Raw genomic sequence first — 24,650 nt, 5'->3', positions numbered from 1 at the left:
TCTGAACCCATTTTTTGTGCTGGACAACCGACTTCAGTTTTCACAGTATGCAATTCAGGCTGTAGAAGCCATTTCAACATAATTTCCACTCCAGCCAGACTCACACTTGGTCACCCCAATACCTGTGAGACTTGTGGTTGGAGGAGTGAAGGCTATGCAGGCCAACGAGAACTAAAATCATGTGAACTGTATCCAAAAGCCAATCTTTGACACAAATCCCTACTATTTTAAGTAACAAATAATAACCAAAAGCTGTAAGCTAAGAGTAACTCAAATCCTACAAACACTCTTCCATCTTTGACAAGAATCAGAGTACAAGAAACCTTTAGAGCATAATTGTTTAATGTAGTTTCTGGTGGAATCTGAGAGGTAAATCACTCCAATGTGTATCCATAGTTCAAGGAAAAAAGTTAGACCACATCTTAGCTATTGGAGAGTCTTGATTCCAATGACAGAGCACAATTTCATATGCTGATGCAACACATTTGTGAGCTATAGAAATCTAATTCCTGCTCCAAACTGAACACCATCACATATCCTGAAAAGAAACAAAGAGATCATGTAAGTGATACATCAGGTACTGGTTAAATGAAAATAAGATCTCCCTAGCTCCAGATTTTCAGCCCTTGGAAAGTCACAATTAGAATTTCAGCTGCCCAGGTGGGGTTTTTGAATAAACACTTAGCCAATCTGTCAGCCACAGGGAGTCCTTACATCTGCAAAACAAAGCCCTTCATTTCCCAATTGCTATTACTCATTCACATTTCCCATGAGTGACAAGCAAGAAACACAATCCAGCTCCTGTGCAAAACATAGAGCATCTCACAGGCAAGTACTCAACAGTACTGAGACACAGTACTCACAGTACTCCCCTGAGCTTTATTGTGTACTCTTGTGTTTGCTGGATGTAAGATAATTGGTTACTAACAAATTAATTTATCTATGGTTAAACTTGGTTTCATTTTTTAAGCCAAGATACTGAACTCAGTATTAATCTAATCAGGAACAGTGTGGCCAGCAGGAGCAGGGAGGTCATTCTGCCCCTGTACACTGCACTAGTTAGGCCACACCTTGAGTCCTGTGTCCAGTTCTGGGCCCCTCAGTTTAGGAAGGAGGTTGACTTGCTGGAAGGTGTCCAGAGAAGGGCAACAAAGTCGGTGAGGGGTTTGGAACACAGCCCTGTGAGGAGAGACTGAGGGAGCTGGGGTTGCTTAGCCTGGAGAAAAGGAGACTCAGGGGAGACCTTATTGCTCTCTACAACTCCCTGAAGGGAGGTTGGAGCCAGGTGGGGGCTGGTCTCTTCTCCCAGGCAGCCAGCACCAGAACAAGAGGACACAGTCTCAGGCTGCACCAGGGGAGGTTTAGGCTGGAGGTTAGGAAGAAGTTCTATACAGAGAGAGTGATTGCCCATTGGAATGGGCTGCCTGGGGAGGTGGTGGAGTCGCCATCACTGGAGGTGTTCAGGAGGAGACTTGATGGGGTGCTTGGTGCCATGGGTTAGTTGTTTAGGTGGTGTTGGATTGGTTGATGGGTTGGATGCGATGATCTTGAAGGTCTCTTCCAACCTGGTCTATTCTATTCTATTCTATGCTATTCTATTCTATTCTATTCTATTCTATTCTATTCTATTCTATTCTATTCTATTCTATTCTATTCACTTGTTTTTGGAAGACTTTAGCAAAATCCCATAAGCTGTTTGAGGGCTCATTTCCCCTACAGAAATGAAACCTGCTACACAGCTATTCACACATTTCCACAACTGATCTGGAGTTCAGTGAACTTTGAAACTTGAGAAGGAAATTGTTAAAGCAAGAACTCCTGTGAAAGCATCGCAAAGAAAGCAAGCTGAAGGGAGAGCACCAAGAGATGAAAAAATCTGTTCATTTTGTTGGTTCTATGCCAGTTTAAAGGCAGCAATTCTCTCTGGCAAAGTCAGATAGAAGTGCAGTAATCTTTAAACCAGTCACTACTGGAGAAATGTCTGTGAGACACAAACCTGTCACCAGACTGTACTCCCAGGGGGAAACAGTAGTTAAGTTCTAATCTGGCAATGTTTCCAAGTCGGAGAACGATTCCAGTACCGTAAGACCATCGGATATACTCTGCCAGTTTCTGCAGGTGAGCTCTGGGACCATCACCTGAAAGCAAAAGAGCAGAAGATGAAGCCTGAAAGCAGACTGTAAGTGTAGTCAAGGGCTACCTGGATTTTCAGAGCTAGAATACAGTCTACTTAGGAGCACGTCCTGTAGGTTCTTTGTTTAGTTACTGCCCACAGCTCCCATAAATGCCAAGTACCTTGGACTCAAACCACAATCATTTTAGCTGGATTGCTGTCTTCAGTTCTCACTACAGGGTACCCACCTGCATGCATCTGGAAATGGGTATTAAAGACTTAAATATCTTTAGTAGGTCTCTACCAGTTTCAATCGATTCATCTACTTTTCAATTGTGCATGAAGTGTCTCACTCCTACCTGCAGGCCGCCTCTCTTCCACCAAGTGAGGCAGACATCACATATCAGTATGTCCCAAAGGTGTTTGAAATTATATTGGAAAGTCAGGCACAAGTACTCTCAAAGAAGTTTGGAATGGAAGAAGAAACCAAAAACCAAGAGTGACATCAGCTACCACACCCTCATACACACTGCAACGCCACCAGTCTTCACTGAGTCCATCCCAGTAAATGGCACAATCCCACTAAAAGATCATCTCCCAACCTCCCTTCAGAATGGTGTAAGATAACAGATGGTAGCTGCCAGACTGGACTCTCAACATTGCCAATTCACTGGATCTCTTTCCTCCAAGTTGTGCCAGCATTTATGGAGAGCTCACAAAAAATAACTGCCTGCCAACCTGTGCCAAATGCACGAGTTTGTAGCAGCAGCTTTCTGAGAGGAACCAAAATACATGCAGTAAACAAAGTGCTTCTGAGTAAAGACACAGAATAACTCTCCTTTCTGCTTTCACATACAGAGAGAAGCAGAGGTTTTGTTCTACTTCTACTGAGTCTTACCATAGTTAAGATTGCAGAGGTTTCCAGCATTAAGGAAGAAATGTGTTCGGAAAAGGTCTCCAAACCCTCCCTGACCTGGCCGGAAAGGGAGAGGAGTATAGAGATGCAAGCCACCAGCCCAGTAGGCTTCTCCTCCCAGATAATCACCTGTTGAGGCAAAATGTTGGAATCAAAACATTACTGTGGAATATATTAAAAGAAGCAGTTGTTCAAGGCACAAGAACACATCCTGAAGCTATTTGACATTGCACTTCTACCCTTTACAACTGTAGGCATTTGCTTCTAGCCCTCTCCAACCTCACCGGCCGTAGCACTCACACAGTTCTCTAAGCCTTCCAAGGGAAGAGCCCTTTCATTTCATCCCCTCACCAGACCAGCCTGAGGCAAGCACCTACCTGTGCTTTAGAGAATACCTTCTCAACAGCTCTGAAATACCTGCCTTACTTTTAAAAATGAGAACATTGATATAATCTAACAATTAGCTTTAAAACCTACTGAATCTATTGACAACGGCAAGGCAGCAGCAAAGGATTTAACCTTTGCTGATCAGATTGGCTGAACATATTCTGTATCAAACAGATGTAATGTGACTGTTGCTATGCCCAGCTTTTGGGAACTTACTGAGGTTGCTTCCTAATGAAAGTGACACACAGGAAGTATGCAATTCTGAACACAGGCTTGGTTTACAAACTGAGCTCATGGCTTAACTAAGAACTGCTGGGCTTTATTCCAACTAATACACAAAGACAGATCAAAGACCTATGTTTTCTCTGATTCAAAATGCAGAATAAGTGCAATTCTTTTTCAGCTACATAAAGCTTAAGGACAGAATCTGACTGTACTGTCAGAGGGATGAGATCTAAAAGCTTCATACCTTCACTCTGGGGCCCGATGCTGTACATACTGAACCCACGCACGCTTGTTGGTCCACCAAGGTAAAACCTAGTGAAGACAGGCAAATTGAATGTAATGCTGCTCTTGGACAGCTGTATTTGAAACCATCTGGCTGTACTAGTAACAAGGTTTTTCAGAGTTACAGGTAGCTTTGCAGCAGATTTCAGTAGTACAAGAAGGTACAAGGTACAAGCACAAGCAGTACAAGAAATTAGATGTACATCTAAAACTTGATGTATTTGGCCAAAAAGAATAAAATGGAAGTATTAAACACAAAAATCAGTTTTCCACCACTTACAGAGATCAAAACAGAAAGATCTCCAGCACTGAAAAATCAGAATACTGCCTGACTGTGTTTGCTGTAATTTGAAGTTAACACTTAGTATTTATTGTAAATAAATCTATGTCTAAATGGTTTCTACTAATGACCTTTGAACACAAGTGTTAGAGGGTAAAAACTGTCTAAATAGTCAACCTAGTTACAGCATGGCTTTACTTCTAGAAGCACTTGCAGCATTACCTATGCCTCACACAAAATTCTGCAGATGGTAAAGACCATTTTTCAAGCCCAGCTGGCAGAGCTACTACACTGGGCCCCTCCGGTTAGGAAAGAGGTTGAGCTGCTGGAAGGTGTCCAGAGAAGGGCAACAAAGCTGGGGAGGGGTCTGGAGCACAGCCCTGTGAGGAGAGGCTGAGGGAGCTGGGGTTGCTTAGCCTGCAGAAGAGGAGGCTCAGGAGAGACCTTCTTGCTCTCTACAACTACCTGAAGGGAGGCTGTAGCCAGGTGGGGCTTGGTCTCTTCTCCCAGGCAACCAGAACAAGAGGACTCAGTCTCAAGCTGTGCCAGGGGAGGTTTAGGCTGGATGTTAGGAAGAAGTTCTACACAGAGAGAGTGATTGCCTGTTGGAATGGGCTGCCTGGGGAGGTGGTGGAGTCACCATCACTGAAGGTATTTAGGAAGAGACTGGATGGGGTGCTTGGTGCCATGGATTAGTTGATTAGATGGTGTTGGGTGATAGGTTGGACTCAATGATCTCAAAGGTCTTTTCCAACCTGGTTAATTCTATTCTATTCTATAATAATACACTGCTAATTCTGGATTTATACCACCCCAATATGAGAATCTAAACCAGAAAGCATGGCTCTGACTACTGCATGCAGTTAAAGGTAAGCAGAAACATTCTGTTCTCCTCAGAACCACAGCTGCTACTGCTCCTTCTCTTCTAATGCAGAGTTTTCTTTATGTATTGTCTGGGTTGATTGAAAACAAAAAGGAGAATCATTGAGAGCAACTTGCCTGTCAGCTATACTGGATGGCTTGTCTCCAATAGGCACCAGGATTCCACCCCAAAGTGATGCTGAGAAAACCTTTGGGGGAAAAGAGAAGTTGTTTATGAACACACATTACTTGGTTTTGCTAAAATGAGCATCAGGAAAATGTTGTGGCTCAGTAACAGGCAGAGCTCCCATTCACCTGCAAGAAAATTACAGCTGATCTGCATGTGTGTGCCTGTCTGTGTGTGTGCCTGTGCCTGTCTGTCTCACATCATCTGTAGTAAGTATTTTCAGGAAACTCTTGACCACTGCTGCCCTCTTTCTTTCATGCAGTGCTACACTCACCTAGCTTCACAGTATCACTAAGGTTGGAGGAGACCTCAAGGATCATCGAGTCCAACCTGTCTCCACAGACCTCATGACTAGACCATGGCACCAAGTGCCACGTCCAATCCCCTCTTGAACACCTCCAGGGATGGTGACTCCACCACCTCCCTGGGCAAACTTCCATGAGGAAGTTTTAATTCTTGAAATAGGACAGGACTGCTGGCATAAATCAATCCTGGCAATTAAACCCACAGGAGGCTAAGCCCAACAAATAGCTACCAAAAATGTACAGTTCTTATTTGTCTGTAAATTAGCCACCGCCTGCAACTCACTATATTGGCATCAAATACACCTACAGCTTTGCTGATTTCCTACACAGCAATTCTTGGGAGCCAAATCACTGTAACAAACACCTTTCATCATTTTGCTTGCTGCCTGTGTACCAAGTAGAAGTGCTACTGCCAGTGAGATCTGAAGGGCAAACCTCCCTTGGCAGGGGAGGTTTAGGCTGGAGGTTAGGAGGAAGTTCTACACAGAGAGAGTGATTGCCCATTGGAATGGGCTGCCCGGGGAGGTGGTGGAGTCACCATCACTGGAGGTGTTCAGGAGGAGACTTGATGGGGTGCTTGGTGCCATGGGTTAGTTGATTAGGTGGTGTTGGATGATAGGTTGGACACAATGATCTTGAAGGTCTCTTCCAACCTGGTCTGGTCTGGTCTATTGTATTCTATTCTAATTCTATTCTATTCTACTCTATTCTATTGGTATGAATAACATCTCTAATTTTTACAGCACACTCTTGCTCCCTTCTGCACGGAGAGTCCCCAGAAGCCTCCCCTGCCGTTATCAGACGTGACCTCATCAGACGGTGCGCACTTGTCTGGCTGCACAACGCACTGCCTAGGCAAAAGCCAGCTGTACAAAAGTCTACACATCAACTATATGACACAAAATGATGCACACCATGTGATGAGACATGCTTCACTTTCACTCACAGTGTGGGCATATGAGCAGCCATGGGAAAGAGCAAAGCCCTCTTTGCATAGCCATGAAGCCACTAAATTACCTCGCAGGAGAACGCACTGCTTTTCTCAGCTGAAGGTCAGCTAAAATTTGCATGGTGAGGTGTACTCACCAGGCAATGCCTCTTTTTCTACCACATGCCAGGTGCAAATATGATACAATAAAAGTGGTTATAGCAAGCAGCTTTTATGTGTCCTTCTGGGTTAGCTTCACTGCTCTAATCCAAAAGTTTAATTGCACTGAGTCACCTCCAAGTCAAAAGCGTGAAGCAGCAGTCGCACAGATCCTTACAGCAGGAGTATCTACAGAGGCAGCTTTGAGTTTTTCAGTTGTACTGCTGATGTAATGCTAACATTCCTCCAGTACCCTACCTTTTCTCTGTTATTTTAGTACTTCTCCAAAAGCTGTCAAGAGACAGAGATCTTCTGATCTTTTTGGGTTTGCTTCAGGGATTTTATTGCTTTATCGTATACCGGGATGCGAAGGTTTGTAACTTCTGATTTGTAAATCATCACAGAGAAGTCCTTATTTCAGCTAGGAGACAAGAACTTACTGCACACCTCCATGTGGTAAAGAACTTCTTCCTAGCTCCAGACAGATTATTTAAGAGATGTTGATTTTTTTGCAGAAAAACTGTTTCCACGTAACACTAAGTCTGTGCTGTTGAAGCTGCCTGAAACTTAGTGTCTGTGTTCTTGTAAGAAGCTGGACTTGCTGTCCTCTGAAGGACATGAAGTTGGTATGCACAAGAACTGCTCTGCCAACCAAACCATTGGAGGTGTTTAGGAGGAGGCTTGATAGGGTGCTTGGTTGCATGGTTTAGTTGATTAGGTGGTGTTGGATGATAGGTTGGACTCGATGATCTTGAAAATCTCTTCCAACCTGGTCTATTCTATTCTATAATAAAGAGCATTTCACTTTCAGAAGACCAAATCAAGGTGTCTACACCATCCATCATCCACTTCCATAACATTTTCCTAAGTGAAAAAAGTCCTAAAGACACAGATCAATAACCTCCTTTGTTAACTCAGATCAATGAGTAAGATCTCTTTCACAACCGTACCGAATCCCAGAGCAGTTGCTTGTTCAGCTGAAATTCAAAATCCTCTTTCAGAAAGCTCACATCTCCACCCGTGTAGCCAGCCAGCTCCTGCAAAGACAGAAGTTTAGGGAAGTTGTAATGGGTATTACATGGCTTTTTACTCTAAGAGTTCATCAGGTCTACAGGAGCAGTGTTTCTGTACTGCTTTGCACAGAGGAGATGGGCTGAAGAGAGACAACTGAATTTGAAACCAATGGAGACACCATGCATGACCCTCAGAACAAGGAGCTGCACTTTTCCATATATGTAACCAAGGTATTGCTGTCTAAGCCATTTGGTAAATGATGGCAAAGTTGAATGGAGCTGGTAAATCCAGCAGCTAAAATGAGACCTCTTACTGCATTTACCTAGACCTGAGAAGATTTCATACATACTAAATCAGGGCTGAAGAAGCAGCCAGCCAGCTGCATTACACCAGTGCTAGTCAAAAATAACTCTCACTTATATCCACCTTTCTCACTTGGAAACAGAATAGTTCACTGCTGCTTACAGGAACACTAGCACTTCTAGTTCCAATGGCATCCCAAAGCACTCTGCTTCTAAAGCATTGCAGAAGAGAATGCTTCTAAAGTATCGACCCCTACAGCAGAAAGCCAGCTTTTCCTAAAGCTCTGTAAGTAACAGGAGTGAAAGCCATTTTCTGTCCCAAAATGATCCCTGTGTATGCTCTTGGCAGTTAGTTTTACCTACTCTTCAATTTTTTCATTGTAAGACTTACAAACTCCTTAAGCTAGCAACAGGACCACAGCCTGGTGGTCTTACCTTGCAGCGTGAGAAACCAAAGACTAATACCTACTTAAAGGGTAAATGCTGTCAGGGATTAACACAACTCAGCTAACAAATAATTGCACACTCATGGTGAGATAAAATGGCTCTGCTGTTTATCAGTGATGAAAATCTGCCACCATCAAAAAGGGGTCAGGATTTTATCTTTACTTTGCGAAAGGCACACGGTGTAAACACTGAGCATCACTGCCTCCTAGTTAACATGACAATGAAATTCTAACTTCAGTAAGTTTAAACACAAACATCAATTAGATAAATAAAGCCTTGCTCAAACACACTCAGAGGTAAGCCCCAATCCTAGTAGAGAGTGATTTAATACTAACCTGATTGATTTTGAGCAAAGCACCTCGTCTTGGCAAAATCGAAGAGTTGCGGGAATCGATAACCATTGCATGCTGGAAAGAATCAAACAGCCATGGTTAGGTTCTTCTATCTGCTGAATACCACAGAGAGACATCTATGTTCCTGCAAAAACTCTGTGTGCAGTGGTAGAGAGCCACAGCTCCAGCAAGGGCTGCTGTAGCTCCAGGGACCTGGGGGTAACCTACCTCCAGACTTTGAAAGCCACATCAAATATATACATACGCACACCCCCCTTGTAGCCAAGGTACACACAAGAAATCACCAATTTGCAACCTGCAAATGAAATCTTCTGCAATTTGTCATCTAGCAGTTAAAGATGGCAAGTGGACAAAAACTGGTAGGGGAAAAAACTATTCAGAAAGAGCACTGTGGTATTTGTAAATGCCTGAGGGCTGGGGGTCAAGAGGGAGGGGATAGGTTCTCAGTGGCACCCTGTGATAGGACAAGGGGCAATGGATACGAACTACAGCACAGGAGGTTCCACCTCAACATGAGGAAGAACCTTTTCACTGTGAGGGTCACAGAGCACTGAACAGGCTCCCCAGGGAGGCTGTGGAGTCTCCTTCTCTGAAGACTTTCAAGACCCCTTTGGATTCATTCCTGTGTGACCTGCAATAGATTCTATGGTCCTGCTCTGGCACAGGGGTTGGACTTCATGATCTCAAGAGGTCCCTTCCAACCTCTGACATCCCCTTTGATCCTGTGACTGCAGGATCAGAAAATCTGATCCTGTGTTGACTACAAAACAGTTCTGGAGAAAGAGATGGCAGGTGTCAGGGAGGGAGGCTCTGCAGAAAGAACACACCAGCCCAAGCAACAGTCAAAATGCAACAGTCAGCTGGGAAAGTGTTTTCTAGCTGGACCTCCTGCATGACGGTGGGAATGACAAAAGCAAAAGATGTCTGAAATAAATCTCACTACCTAGTAAAACAAAAGCTACCATTTGTAAGTATTAAATGACTCAAAATAAAGTGCTTTAAATAATGGTGAGGAAAAGAGCCTTACAGAGAGGGAAGATTTAAGAGAGTGTCCGCTTTCTTCTCGAACAGAAAAGGATGCTGTCCTAGCAAGGCAGCCAAGCTCTCTCCACACACCCTCCCACTTCAGCGTGTGGTTGGTCTTCCAGATTGGAAACTACAAATAAAGAATTGAGTAAGACATGGGGGAAAAACATATTACTAAAAAACCTGAAATAACCATTTCCCTGAGAAACCCTCCTCTACAGTTCATTTACACACCAGTCTATGCTTTTTATTTCTACCTCTTGGATGGGAGAGAAGCCCTTTTCCAGTTCAGAGTAATGCTAATTCTGCTACAGCCAAGAGAGTTTCATCACACAGGTGCACACTGCTTAATCCAACCCAAGTGAAAAAGTATCTTGAAGTGAACTGACACAGTGAGTAGACAACCAGTTGCTTCCCTGGTGTGACACCACAGAACATTACAAACTTGGGAAAGAAACCCCACATTGGTATTTTGCTATGGCCAAAGTAAGACTGAATTCTAACAAAGAGACTAAGGTATATTATCTGGGGGTGTTCAGGACAAGGCTTGACAGGATGCTTGGTTGCATGGTTTAGTTGATTAGGTGGTGTTGGATGAATAGGTTGGACACGATGATCTTGAAGGTCTCTTCCAACCTGGTCTATTCTATTCTATTCTATCCTATTCTATCCTATCCTATCCCTGTCATTTGAAAACTGTTGACTTCTTTCAAATGAGGACAAGTCAGCCCTGTGAACAAGTGTTGCAAGCAAAACAAAGCAAACGAAACTTTTGCAGGAGCCAGCTGCGAGCGGTACCAAACACAAACGAAGTTTGTGCTACACTTACATTAAACTCTGTGGAGATTCCTCTATCAGTCTCACGAAGAGAGCTCCAAGGAAACTGCCCAGTTACTTTATAGAGGTTAACTGAAAAACTGAAACACAGCAGTATTGGCAGGTTTGAAGGGAAACTATTTGAGTAGGTGGAGATTTAAATTATCACACAAAAGGGCAGAAACCAGCTCTCCTACGTTAGCAAACCATCACAGGAGCAAAAGGAATTCTCCGTGGAAGATCTTATTAATTGCTTTATATTGCTTCATTAAAGTAAGAAGTACTCAAAAAGGCAACCCCTACTTTCTTTCAAACTTGCCAGGCTGTGGTTTGAAGAAGGACAGGCCGTAGGAAGTCTCCTTTGTTCCGTAGGAAAACTGGAAGGTTACCTTTTCTGCACGCCCAAAGAGATTTGGGAATTTGAGCCCAAGTACCTACAGCAAATAAATCAAACAAACAATCAGCTTCATATTTTATAGAGTTTGCTGCCTTGCATCTTGGTCATATGCTGAAGACAAGCATACCCACCATGAGAATGAGAAACAAAGCCATTACAAATTGCTCTCAATATCACACTCAGTTACAGCGATCTCTTTGTGCTGGCGGCAAAGGCCATCACAATAGCACAGGTTACAGTTAATCACTCAGTGTTTATTGCTGACCAGTAGCTGCTGACTAAATCTGCATGCTCACTGTATCATCAGAATTGCTATTATTTCAAGCCAAATCTCTCAGCCAGTCACAAAGCCCAGGGAAATAAGTTTTTGGCATAACAAACAGCAACCAGCAGCTGCTCTGCAACTGCATACTTTCCAGCTGCCCATCACAAAAACTACCGGCCAGGCAGAGTTCATCAAAACCACAGCAAAAGCCAAGGGGAAACTACCAATCCAGAGCACCTCCCTACATCAGTTTTGAGTAGGAAGATACTTTCACCATCAGTGCTGTTGGCACTACCCCAAATCATAATTCTCCAGGAACTAGTTAAACACTTTTGCCAGCTTTGACACAATTCCTCACATCCCTTTGGTAGCTCTCAGCCCTTCTGCCAAAAGGATGCAGCAGGTTTCCTTCAAGCACAGCCACTGCAGGATTTTCTACTGTTGTGTGTTCTATTTTAAACCAAATCCTGACTGCCTTTGTCTAACACCTGTTGGAAGCACATCAGTCACCTGAACTCCATGATGACAGCTACTATGCAATTATCCAACTAACCAGAAAGGGCTATTAGCATAAAGTATTAGATCTATAGCTTTCAGGTTCATTTAAGCAACTGGAATACATGTCAAAGCTATCCAGCTCTTAAGGAAACAGTTTCTGCTGCCAACACCAGTGCGTACAACTCATATTATTCTATCATTCGAATGTTTTACTTCTCTGTAACAAATTAAAACCAAATAGAAGAGTACAAAGAGAAACCCAAGCAGCATTCAGAATTTTTGAAGGCACTACAACCAGCAAGTAGACTCCCCACTGCTTTCCTTCAGCCCACACCACTCTGGACACTGCCCTCGGCAGCAGAGCTGCCTATGCAGCTCTCAACCCACTGAGCTCCTCTTCTCCTTGCAAGTGCAAAGCACCAGTGCCCAAGTCATGCAGTATCTTATCTAGGTTAAAAATACCCCTAAGTAGAAAAGGATGAGTCCCTTGATCTGGCTTATCTACCAGCCCCAGGCACAGCTGCACTGGGCACATGAGAAAGCAGAACAGGTGCAGGAACCAGCACCTGAACACGATTTACTTGCACCAGCACTTCTGTTGAAAGGACACTACAAGTACAACAGCATGGCTGTTACTTTTGGTGTCAACTTGTACATATCTTTCACCCAATATTTTAATCTGATGGATCCTTAATTGAATCAACAAGTTCCACAGCTGGGTTCTGGAAAACCTTTCATTTTACAACACAGAACCAACTGGACTAAAATACTGGAAATCAAGGACAGCTTCTCCAGCAAATATGAAGCATTTTGACTGAGAAGAAAACACTTCAAATACATCTCACAGAAATCAAATGCCCAACTGCTTACTAGTCTCCCCAGCAGACAGTGTCCTAAGTATTACCAAGAAATAATTTAAGTTCATTTTAATACTTAAAAACAACAACAACATACTGGGTTGGAAGCTACAGCATACTTCTCTAGGTCAAAATAGGCTTTTGCTGAATGAAAGCCTGCCTAATAGAAAGACTCTTTTGAGACAAAGGTCTTACAAAGCCTTACTAAAGCTGGACCAAGAAAGTAATTGGGCTTGGATCAACAAATTCCTTGCTGGGTTTGAAACATGAAAGGGAGAGGGATATCAAAACAAATCCATAATTATTTGAAACAATCCATACCATACTGCCTTCATTGTTGCCAACCATAGTGTTATAGCTCCCAGTTAGTCTTCTCAGTTCCGTTACCTCGAAGGTCACATCTAAACCATTTGGAAGGGCATCATCTCCTACACAAACAAATGTATGTTAGCTCTACAGACCCCCACAAAAACCCCACAAACAGAAGATGACTTGTTTGAAAACCAGTTGATTTTAATTAGCAAAGTCCACATGGCAAAGCAAAAGGGCTTGAGAAAGAGACATCATTTGGGTATGAGTGCACAGTGTGCTTTGACCATAGGACGACTGACTTTAGGCATCACACATCTTAGTTATGAAACAGTGACACTGGCTTGTTAGCCACCCACTAGAACCAAAGATGGACATAAATCCTACATCACAACAAACACAAATTACAGTGGCCCAGACATGGCAAGAAGAACACTGTCACTATGGCAGAGATCCCAGAGGGTGCTCCCACTTCCCTCAGGGCTCTGGCTACAGCAGCTGTCCAAGGTACCTAATGCTGCTGGAAGGAAATGGGACAGCATTCCATCACCTGTGGGATTACACTGCATTTCCTTAGAATCAGTAAGGTTGGAAAAGACCTCAGAGATCATCAAGTCCAAGCTGTCACCCAACACCTCCTGACTACTAAACCATGGCACCAAGTGCCACATCCAATCCCCTCTTGAACACCTCCAGGGATGGTGACTCCACCACCTCCCTGGGCAGCACATCCCAATGACCAACAACTCTCTCAGTGAAGAACTTTCTCCTCACCTCCAGCCCAAACCTCCCCTGGTGCAGCTTGAGACTGTGTCCTCTTGTTCTGGTGCTGCTTGCCTGGGAGAAGAGACCAACCCCCACCTGGCCACAACCTCCCTTCAGGGAGTTGTAGAGAGCAAGAAGGTCTCCCCTGAGCCTCCTCTTCTCCAGGCTAAACAAAGGTGGTTTAGATGTGGTGCTCAGGGACAAGGCTTAGGGGTGAACCTCGCAGAGCAGGGTCAGTGGTTGGAATTGATGGTCCCAGAAACCTTTTCCAACCTGAATGACTCTGTGATTCTGCAATACGTGGCCAAGCTCCTTCTCAGTAACAATTTTTGTCTACTGAAAGGAACAGCAACAAGCCTGAAAAGCAACCACCAGCTCAGGAACATCAGGCGGGCCTCACTGTGAAACCTACACACATCCATCTGGCCCATGTGTAACATAAGCCAATTCTAACCAAAAGCACTAACACAATTCCTGCTCTTTCCTTCAGCATTCAGTCTCTCATGCTGTATCAGTTCTGTGAGGTGGAATACATGGAATTACAGGATACTTTTAAAAGCTTTTTCTCAAGTGCCCCTCTGAAACTTTGACTTAAGAGACTGCACTGTAATTACTTTAGTAGTGGAAATTCCCTCATTTTTTCAAGTTATTATTAGTATTTACATACTTTTTAGATAAGGACACATGCAAACACACCTTTCACATAACAATCACAGAATTACAAATCCTTTCAGTTGGAAGAGACCTTCCAGATCACCGAGTTCAACCATTATCTACCTCTACCACATCCGGGGCTAAATCATGTCCCTCAGCACCACATCTCTGCCCCTCTTAAAACACCTACAGGCACAAGGATTCAACCACCTCCCAGGGGAGCTTATTCCACTGTTTGAGAACCCTTTCAGTGAAGAATTTTCTTCTAATAGTAAATCTAAATCTACCCTGGTGCAACCTGGGCAATCACTTGTTACTAGGGAGAATGGCCAACTCACTTGAACCCCCTTTCAGGGAGTTGTAGAGAGCAAGGTCTCCCCTTGGCCTCTTTTTTTGACAGTCTACAGAACCCCAGTTCCTTCAGCTGCTCCTCAGAAGACCTGTTCTCCAGACCCTTTACCAGCTTTGCTGCTTCTCCCTGGCCCCACTAACACGTATAGATACATACATTTGTATGCATAGCACAGCACAAGCACATCTGAAACACATAAAGGTGTCTGCCAAACAGAGAGGGACCTGGGGGTGCTGATTGACAGCTGCCTAAACATGAGCCTGCAGTGTGCCCAGGTGGCCAAAAAGGCCAATGGCATCCTGGCTGCATCAAGAATAGTGTGGCCAGCAGGAGCAGGGAGGACATTGTGCCCCTGGACTCTGCATTGCTTAGGCCACACCTTGAGTCCTGTGTCCAGTTCTGGGCCCCTCAGTTTAAGAAGGACATTGAGACACTTGAAGGTGTCCAGAGAAGGGCAACAAGGCTGGGGAGAGGCCTTGAGCACAGCCCTGTGAGGAGAGGCTGAGGGAGCTGGGGTTGTTTAGCCTGGAGAAGAGGAGGCTCAGGGGAGACCTTCTTGCTCTCTACAAGTACCTGAAGGGTGGTTGTAGCCAGGAAGGGGTTGGTCTCTTCTCCCAGGCAACCAGCACCAGAACAAGAGGACACAGTCTCAAGCTGCACCAGGGGAAGTTTAGGCTGGAGGTGAGGAGAAAGTTCTTCACAGAGAGAGTTGCTGGCCATTGGAATGTGCTGCCCAGGGAGGTGGTGGAGTCACCGTCCCTGGAGGTGTTCAAGAGGGGATTGGATGTGGCACTTGGCGCCATGGTCTAGTCATGAGGTCTGTGGTGACAGGTTGGACTCGATGACCTTTGAGGTCTCTTCCAACTTGGTGATTCTGTGACATATGCATGTGTCTGTGTGCACCAGAGGAAAAAGCAAGGTGAGGACTGATGAGGCAATACCTACCCTGGCAGGTATCAATCAGCACATCCACCTGCCGAAAGATTCCAAGGCGAAGCAAATTTTCACGAGCTTCATGCGATTTTCTCATCACCTACAGGATGAGAGAAGTAGCTCAGCCATAGGATCATAGAACACCTTGGGCTGAAAGGGACCTCCAAAGCTCATCTAGACCATTGGAGCCTTCCTGTTTACCAAAACCAACCAGGATAAAGCAGTAAATGCAGTCAAGGCACAAAGCATTCACAGCTTTTGTATATAAAGACACACGACTGCACCTTCAAAACAGGTCACAATCACTCCAACACTTGATTATGTGAAGAAATCAATTAAGTTCTAGAGTATCCAGTTCAATTCCTACCTTTTGCTAGCTTGCTTCCTAATTCTTGCAACACTCAAAGCAATTATTCACCTAAGTTTCAGTAGTTAAATATGATTTCCCTATGTACAGAGCCCATGCTTTTGGCAGAAAGCCCAAGCACTCTGTTGAAATTCAGACCAATTTACAGGTCCAGTCAGCAGCCACACTGCAGAATTACTGCAACCCAGGAGTGCAAGGACACACAGCCAAACTCACACTTGGATCCATTGTGGAGGTGGACAGCAATTATAACCTGCTGAGATCTGATAATTTATCTTAGGCAAATTAAAAGTGTCTGTGGTGGTTTCAGCCTTAACTGGGAGTTAAGAGCTCAGCTGGGGGGCAAGGCTGAGAATCTCTCCCCTGCTTCCCCCCTCCTCCCTCCCAATAGAGGGACAAGAAAAGGAAAGAACAAATCCACCAAGCAATAATTTGGAGTTGGCTTGGGATTAGAGAGGGAAAGAGTTTTCTTCAAACAAAATAAATATATATGTAACAGTAACAGGTAAGGTTCACAAGGGCAAGGAAGAAGGATGGATGGGAGGGGGACAAAGAAGAAGAATACAAAACCAGTCTCTCTCAGAAGAGGCACAGAGGCAGCAGGGAGCAGGATCAGGCCCAGCTCTCTGGCAGAAGAGCAGGAGGGCAGCCACAGTAGCTCTCATCCAGGAGAGGCAGGAGCCAAAAGGAGGCCTAATGACTGCAATGTCCTGCTTTTTATACCCCAGCTGGGCAGGGAGGGGGGAGTGGAACAGACTCAGTTTCCCAGGGGGAAAATGCCCTGCAGGGAGGGCAAAGCACTCACAAGCCCTCCCCCGTTTTGTTTCTTTTCAGAATGGGCATTAACCCTCCAGAGTGTCTCACACACAGTTAGCAATTTACAAATGGGAAGACTAATGCTGCAAAAGTACCAGAGAAGAGTCTGACATCTCAGAACATCTTTGAACAAATGAAAAAATACAGTATCTGCCAGTATTTCATGTTTAAGCTTGGCTTCTGTATCAGAAGATCAGAATCATTGCAAAACTTGTCAAGCTGCCCCATATCTGAAGGGTCTAGCCCAAAGCAGGAAAAAGGGGGGAAAAAAAGTAATCTGAATTTTTACCCAGTATTCAGGATTCTGGGATTCACTTGCAGTACTTACATCAATGAGATTCTTAGCCTTGAAAACATCAGCAATTTCATACATGATAATGTCATCTTTGGTCCTTCCAAGTCCATCAAAGTGCACATGCTGAACCACCACCTAAGCAGAACAGAGGTTTAAACACAAACACTGAGTTTGCATCTAGTGATGGGTATCCAGGTCACCATGTACGAAAAAATACTGCTGCTCAAGTGAAAAACCCTGAACATTCCCAGGGTAAGCACAGCTCAACCACATTACAGCCAATCACAGCCGGGGCTGCATCAAGAGAAGCAAAGCCAGCAGGCTGAGGGAGGTGAATCTCCCCCTCTGCTCCACTCTGGGGAGACCCCACCTGGAGTACAGCATCCAGTTCTGCAGCTTCTATTACAGGAAGGATCTGGACGTGCTGGAGCATGTCCAGAGAAGGGCCAGGAGGATGATCAGAGGGCTGGAGCACCTCTCCTGTGAGGACAGACTGAAGGAGTTGGGGCTGTTCAGTCTGGAGAAGAGAAGGCTCCCAGGTGACCTCATTGTGGCCTTCCAGTATCTGAAGGGGGCTACAAGAAAGTTGATGAGGGGCTTTTTAGGGTGTCAGGTGATGATAGCACTAGGGGGAATGGAAAAAAAATAGAAATGGGCAGATTCAGATTGGATGTTACGAAGAAGTTCTTCACCATGAGGGTGGTGAGACACTGGAGCAGGTTGCCCAGGGAGGTGGTAGAAGCCTCATCCCTGGAGGTTTTTAAGGCCAGGCTGGATGTGAGCAACCTGATCTAGTGTGAGGGGCCCCTGTCCATGACAGAGGGGTTGGAACTAGATGATCCTTGAGGTCCCTTGCAACCCTGACAATTCTATGACTATCTAAAATGTTGGGAAGTTGTTCTCATAACATAGAAACTGAAGGGAAAAAAACCTCTAACAACAAAGCCAACGCTGGTCGTAGCAGAAGGGTTTTAACTGTTGTATGGACAAATAAACCACTGCAGAAATCACACTGAGGTATTAGGATATATAAGACAAAACAAGTGGTTACTTATATTTACCTGCTTCTTGTATCAGCTACATATAAGCAAAGAGCTGAAAGAAACACCAAGCAAACCTACAAGCCATGAATATTTAAACTCAGTGAACATTTGTAGAGTCATATAATCATTTGGCTTGGGAAAGACCTTTAAGATCAGCAAATCCAACCACTACCTAACTCTACCAAGTCTGGTGCTAAACCATGTCCCAAGTACCACATCCCTGTGTCTTTTAAACACCCCCAGTACTGTTTAAAAATACACTACCACTGGAGCAGTGTACTTGAAAATGCATATTAAGAGCATCAGCCTCTCAATGTTTTGTATCTTCTTTAAACCATTCAGATAATTTAAAATCATGTTACACAAGGATCTGAGATAACTTTGTCTTGGAAATCACAACACGCTCCAAGTTAGCTGGTGCAAGCAGACTGCAGCGATGGCAGCTCCCTGGCTTCTCCAGGCTTTTCCTTGTGTTGGAATTTCAGAGGTATGCATCAAGCCCCCACACCTGCAAATCACAGTCTCACAGTATCACCAAGGTTGGAAGAGACCTCAAAGGTCATCGAGTCCAACCTGTCACCACAGACCTCATGACTAGACCATGGCACCAAGTGCCACATCCAATCCCCTCTTGAACACCTCCAGGGACGGTGACTCCACCACCTCCCTGGGCAGCACATCCCAATGACGAACGACTCGCTCAGTGAAGAACTTTCTCCTCACTTCGAGTCTAAACCTCCCCTGGTGCAGCTTGAGACTGTGTCCTCTTGTTCTGGTGCTGGTTGCTTGAGAGAAGAGACCAACCCCTTCCTGGCTACAACCACCTTTCAGGTAGTTGTAGAGGGCAATGAGGTCTCCCCTGAGCCTCCTCTTCTCCAGGCTAAACAACCCCAGCTCCCTCAGCCTCTCCTCACAGGGCTGTGCTCAAGGCCTCTCCCCAGCCTTGTTGCCCTTCTCTGGACACCTTCAAGTGTCTCAATGTCCTTCTTAAACTGAGGGGTCCAGAACTGGACACAGGACTCAAGGTGTGGCCTAACCAGTGCAGAGCACAGGGCACAATGACTTCCCTACTCCTGCTGGCCACACTGTTCCTAATGCAGGCCAGGATGCCATTGGCCTTCTTGGCCACCTGGGCACACTGCTGGCTCATGTTTAGGTGGCTGTCAATCAGCACCCCCAGGTCCCTCTCTGTTTGGCAGCTCTCCAGCCACTCTGACCCCAGCCTGTAGCTCTGCATGCAGTTGCTGGGGCCAAAGTGCAAATATGCTTCCCATATTCCCATATAATAAAACACTGGAACAAGAGCAGCCCAGCATTACTGCAAATTGCTTGGAAAAAACCTTATCAGAATATATATATATATATAATGAACTAAATAAAAATGTTGTCAGCAGCCCACTAGTGAGGATGACTTTGAACAGAGTAAGAGAAAGGAAAATTTTAGTAACAGATTAACATAATGCATGGTATCTCACCCCTAGCTCACCCCTAGATACCCCATGGTATCTAGCCCCTAGCATGGCTCAACACACCATGGGCCAAGACAGACATGGTCTTATGTACTTAAGAAGGGAAAAAGCTACTGTCCCCTGCTGAAATTAGCATTTCTCTTTGTAATATAATTCACCTGGTGGGACTTCACCCAAACCTGGCTCATAGTGCACTCCAGGAGACTGGGAGCAAACCAAGCAACTGTCCTTAAGCAGTGCTGCAGAAGCAATAATCTTTTATGAGAAGAGAAGGGAAAGCAGCATCTGGAAAGAGGTCTTTTGGCTCAAAGTTGAATTTTAATAACAGCTTCTGTGGCAGGGAAAAAAAGAACAGGAACTAGACAACATCAGGTTACATTCACAGCACTAAAGGTAACTCTTTCACATCTCAAATCTTAGTTCAGAAAGTTTCCTTAAGAAAAGCAAGCAAGACATCTCTCTCAGTGAAAGAAATGAGGATGTAGCTCAGCTACTTACATCTTTGTTTTCAAGAATTTCCTGCTTGGCCTCAGGTTCAACCTCAACCAGTTCAGCCTCCTCTCCCAAGGCACCGAAGTCTGGCCCAGGCATTGGAAGGGGCTCCAAACTCTGCAACCACAAAACAGAAACACATGCATTTGTGATTCATGATGTCTGCAAAGGAAACAAATTACAGCTCTTGACACTGTGCTCATCAGCTCTTGAGGGGAAAAAAGCAAAAGAGGAGGACTGAAGTGAGGGGAATCACCAGCACATTTGGTACCTGCCTGCTTGCTGACAGTTTTAATGGCAATAGCTTTCCTGCTGAATGCTTTCTCAAAGAATAGCCTTCCTTGCAAGGCACCTTTCCTGTGTTAAACAGAATTCCACCTTCTTAAAACCCAAAATCTAAAAAAAATAAATATTAAAATAACAGGGTGTCAAAACTTAGTTTGAGAGGTGAGTGTAAAGGTTGAACAATTAAAAGAAGGGGGAAAGAAATAGTGTTTTCACAGCATGTTACTTTGCATGTAAACATGTAGTGTATGAACAGGTAGTGATAGGACTAGGGGGAATGGAATGAAGCTGGAGGTGGGGAGATTCAGGCTGGAGGTGAGGAGGAAGTTCTTCCCCATGAGAGTGGTGAAGCCCTGGAATGGGTTGTCCAGGGAGGTGGTTGGGGCCCTGTCCCTGGAGGTTTTTAAGCCCAGGCTGGATGAGGCTGTGGCCAGCCTGATCTAGTGTGGGGTGTCCCTGCCCATGGCGGGGGGGTTGGAACTAGATGATCCTTGTGGTCCCTTCCAACCCTGACTGATTCTAGGATACTATTTTAATATTTCTTTTAAAAGTAACCTTCCAAGTAGTGCTCAAGAACTTCAGGCCCTTCACTTCCACAGAAGTGAACATCTTAATACAAATGGTTTCTACCACAGCATAGTTTTACTGTACCTGAAAGAGTCCTAAACCAAGATTTATCAGAAGCTAACAGATTAATGCAGGAGTGAATAAAGGGTTACCTTCAAAAGCAGAGGTCAAGATTGGATAACTCAGTAAATCTACTTGTGGTCTTTAGACACAAATAATGCAGCAAATGCTGTCTATATTTAAGGATAGCTGTTTTGCTGCAGCAGTAAGTTGCTGTTAGAGATCAGAATCAGGTTAAACAAAGACAGCATCCTCTTTTACTCTCCATGATTTTCAGGCAAGCATAGAATCATAGAATCAACAAGGCTGGAAAAGACCTCAGAGATCGTCAAGTCCAGCCTATCACCATGAAACGCTCTGCCTTCACACAATACTGTCTACAAGCTTGTATTACAGATGAATGCATAACCGAGAACAGAAGGGGGAAAAAAGAAGAAAAAAGAAACAGAAATTAAATTAGTCATGGAAATTAGATACTTGGAATCTTAAAAGCCTCCTGCAGCTGTTCATTGGGTTAATTAAATGCTGTATAAAAGCCTGCTGGTTTCCAACAGGCTCACAGAATGGAAGTATCCTATCTGGGATCTTGTGGAATCACTCAGACCATTCTTAGCCCCCCCCCCCCCCCAGCAAGTCAATCACTCATTAACCAGACTTGAATTATCTACATCACAGTCTCATGGACCCCTATGCAGGCACCCCATGGCTGCTTTAATGGGAAAGCAGTTTCATCCAAACCCACATGGTATTCCACCAAATGGCTGTAACAATGCTCTGGGATTCCTCTGCTTTACAGCCAACAGCATCACCGACCTCTTCAGCACCACACAGATATTCTTACAGCTTAACTTTGTTAGAAGCTGTCTCACATGGTCCTTGCACTTCTTCATAAGCCTGCTCAAGTGCAGGCTGCTCATCTGGACTACCTCGAGAGAGGTTTCCCTATTCTCTCCTTGAGGCATAGAGAATTCATGGCCTTCCTAAAGTATTCCAGACCCTATGTACAGCTTTACTCTCAGAAATTCTTTTCTGATGGTTAAGATGCTATTTTTACCTGTCACCATTATAACCCCTCCTTCCGATCCTACCATAATAAACACTTCGATCTTCACCTTCCTCCTTTAAGCAATTTGGAGATTCAGTATCTTTTCACGAGGATCTCCAGGTGCTTCAGCCATGCGAGGCACATCTTTCAGCAACGCTGCTGTGTACCGTGGAAGTGCAAACCTAAACCCTCCACTTCTCACTGTGCCAGCTGCATCCCAGGGACACTCTCCCTTTGCTCTGAGCAGGGGCGATCTGATTTTTTTCCGCTTTCCTTTATGCAACCTGGCTCTTACGGTAATGTCAACCTCGACCGCCACCATGGAGGAAGTACAGATCTGTGAAGGGGAAGCAGTGCTCTTCGGTGCTTCATTATAGCGGCAGCTGAGACCGGCCCAGGCGCCTACGCCTGCACCTGCCACCAGCCGAGCCGCAGTCATGCCCGTGGCGAGACGGGGGTCGCCGGCCCGGCTGCCCAACACTCTGCATATAGCCTCGGGCTGCCACCGACAGGGCGTGCGCGGAGCCCATCGAGTGAGGCGGGGCACGGCACCGCATGGCAGAACGGCCCGCTGCTGATCTCGGTCCTGTCCCCGGTGAACGGCGCTATACCCGCCCGAAGAGCACGGCCGCTGCTCGTCCCCCTCCCCAGGCTTGCTGTGAAGGTCGCCGACCGGTCCCCCGGCGACCTTCGGGAGAGGCCCAGAGGTGAGCGCCGGGCGGGGCCTCTGAACCGCCCTTCGACGGGCTCTTTTCCCGCCGCCCCGCGGCGCGGCGCTTACCCGTGCGTGCACCGTGCCCATGGCGGCAAAGAGCGGCAGCAGGGAGTCGTGCGGGCTGAACAGCTGTAGTTAACTCAAGGCCGTAGCACGGAGGCAGCCATGACAAACAGCCCCACCCCGACTCCCATTGGCCGGCGGAACGGGAAGAGGCGGGGCGGAACTCGCAGGCTCCAGTTGCTCCAGCCCTGCAGAGGCGCATGCGCCGCAGGAGCCGGGGACGGGGCACGCGGGGGGACAAAAGACCGTCCCGACACCGGAGCCTTCTCACGCGTACCCTCTAGCAGCAGCGCGCTAAAGCCTAGGCGCTGCTGCCTGTTGGAACTGGGTGAGCAAAACCTAGCGCCTCTGGGCTCACAGGCAACAGGAAACTCCATGGTGTGCTGCACCCCATCTTAAACTGACATCAAACTTGCTGTTTTAAATTACTTGGTACAGTTGTTTGGCATGGGTACCCGCGCTGCGATAAACGACCGAATGTGCTCTAACAAAGGAAAGCCTGAGAAAGACATCGAGGCGTCCACAGAAGGGCAGCAATGTTGGAGAGCAGGTCTTCCGAGGAGTGCCTGAGGGAAGCGGGGTTGTTTAATCTGGAGAAGGAGGCTAAGGGGAGACCTCGCTCTCTGCACCTCTCTCGGAGGAGGCTGGAGTAGAGTGGAGGCCAGTGCCTTCTGCACAGAAAACTGAGAATGCTAGAGGGTGGTGTTCACAAAGCAGACTGAGGGTGTCCTGTAAAACTATTGGAGAAAAGAGAGAGTCCACGGCCAACATCCCTGTGGGGTGTTTCAAATTGCCAGAGGACACAGCCTTCTTTTATCTGAATTCCCAGCCACAAGTGACCCCGTTGGCTGAGGTACTCCGAAGGTACAGACCACCTACTAAGTTTCCCCTTTATATATATTACCCCCCTGTATCACACACTTCATGTTCATTAAAATTAGGCTTTACAGCTCCCAGGGCAGCCCATTAAGCCTGCACACTGTCCAAAAGTTCAGGTTCTGTACAGTTACTCTTCATTTCTGCTGTCATTGAAGGACACTTTGTTAGCTAAGGAAAGATATATGAGGAAGCATCAGAGATGAGGATGCAGAGACTTTGCTAGTCACAGGCAACAAGGATGTGGTGAAGTTCCTGAGATAAACCAAGCTGTCCCAGCTCTTTCCTGCTAATTTGCTACTTGCAAGGCTACCTTCTCCAGGTCCTCTCTTTGTTATATCAAGTTTCATATAGTAGCATCTTCATTTGTAAAGACATTTTATGTCTGTCTGATCACTTCACAGTATCACCAAGGGTGGAAGAGACCTCAAAGATCATCGAGTCCAACCTGTCACCACAGACCTCATGACTAGACTATGGCACCAAGTGCCACATCCAATCCCCTCTTGAACACCTCCAGGGATGGTGACTCCACCACCTCCCTGGGCAGCACATTCCAATGACAAATGACTCTCTCAGTGAAGAACTTTCTCCTCACCTCTAGCCTAAACTTCCCCTAGTGCAGCTTGAGGCTGTGTCCTCTTGTTCTGGTGCTGGTTGCTAGAGAGAAGTGACCTGACCCCTTCTCTCTAGTAACAAGTCATGGAATGAGAGGAAAAGCCCTCAAGTTGCACCAGAGGAGGTTCAGTTTGGATATTAATAAGAATGTCTTTACTGAAAGAATGGTCAGGCATTAGAACAGGCTACCCAGGGAAGTGGTGGAGTTGCCATCCCTGGAGGTGTTAAAAAATCTGCAGACATAGAATAGACCAGGTTGGAAGAGACCTTCAAGATCATTGTGTCCAATCCATCAACCAATCCAACAC

The 24,650-nt window shown here is 45.6% G+C and overlaps 1 protein-coding gene across 1 annotated transcript; it reads right to left on the bottom strand.

Moving 5' to 3' along the window:
* Nucleotides 1-309: 309 nt before the first annotated feature.
* On the bottom strand, nt 310-22,872 carry SAMM50 (SAMM50 sorting and assembly machinery component). The gene is made up of 15 exons (XM_054173779.1): nt 22,366-22,872; nt 20,120-20,230; nt 17,143-17,244; nt 15,644-15,731; nt 12,940-13,046; nt 10,905-11,035; nt 10,615-10,702; nt 9,787-9,915; nt 8,742-8,813; nt 7,594-7,680; nt 5,203-5,273; nt 3,886-3,953; nt 3,012-3,158; nt 1,997-2,138; nt 310-538 (listed from the first exon to the last, which is right to left on the bottom strand). Exons 1-15 carry the CDS (start codon nt 22,870-22,872, stop codon nt 493-495), a joined length of 1,896 nt encoding a protein of 631 aa, XP_054029754.1. The 3' UTR covers nt 310-492.
* Nucleotides 22,873-24,650: the final 1,778 nt, after the last annotated feature.

The sequence above is a fragment of the Dryobates pubescens genome, chromosome 27 (genome assembly GCF_014839835.1).
Source record: "Dryobates pubescens isolate bDryPub1 chromosome 27, bDryPub1.pri, whole genome shotgun sequence".
In the NCBI taxonomy this organism is placed as follows: Eukaryota; Metazoa; Chordata; class Aves; order Piciformes; family Picidae; genus Dryobates; species Dryobates pubescens.
The sequence above is the reverse complement of the archived record's forward strand: the minus strand, read 5'-3'. Positions and strand labels throughout refer to the sequence as shown.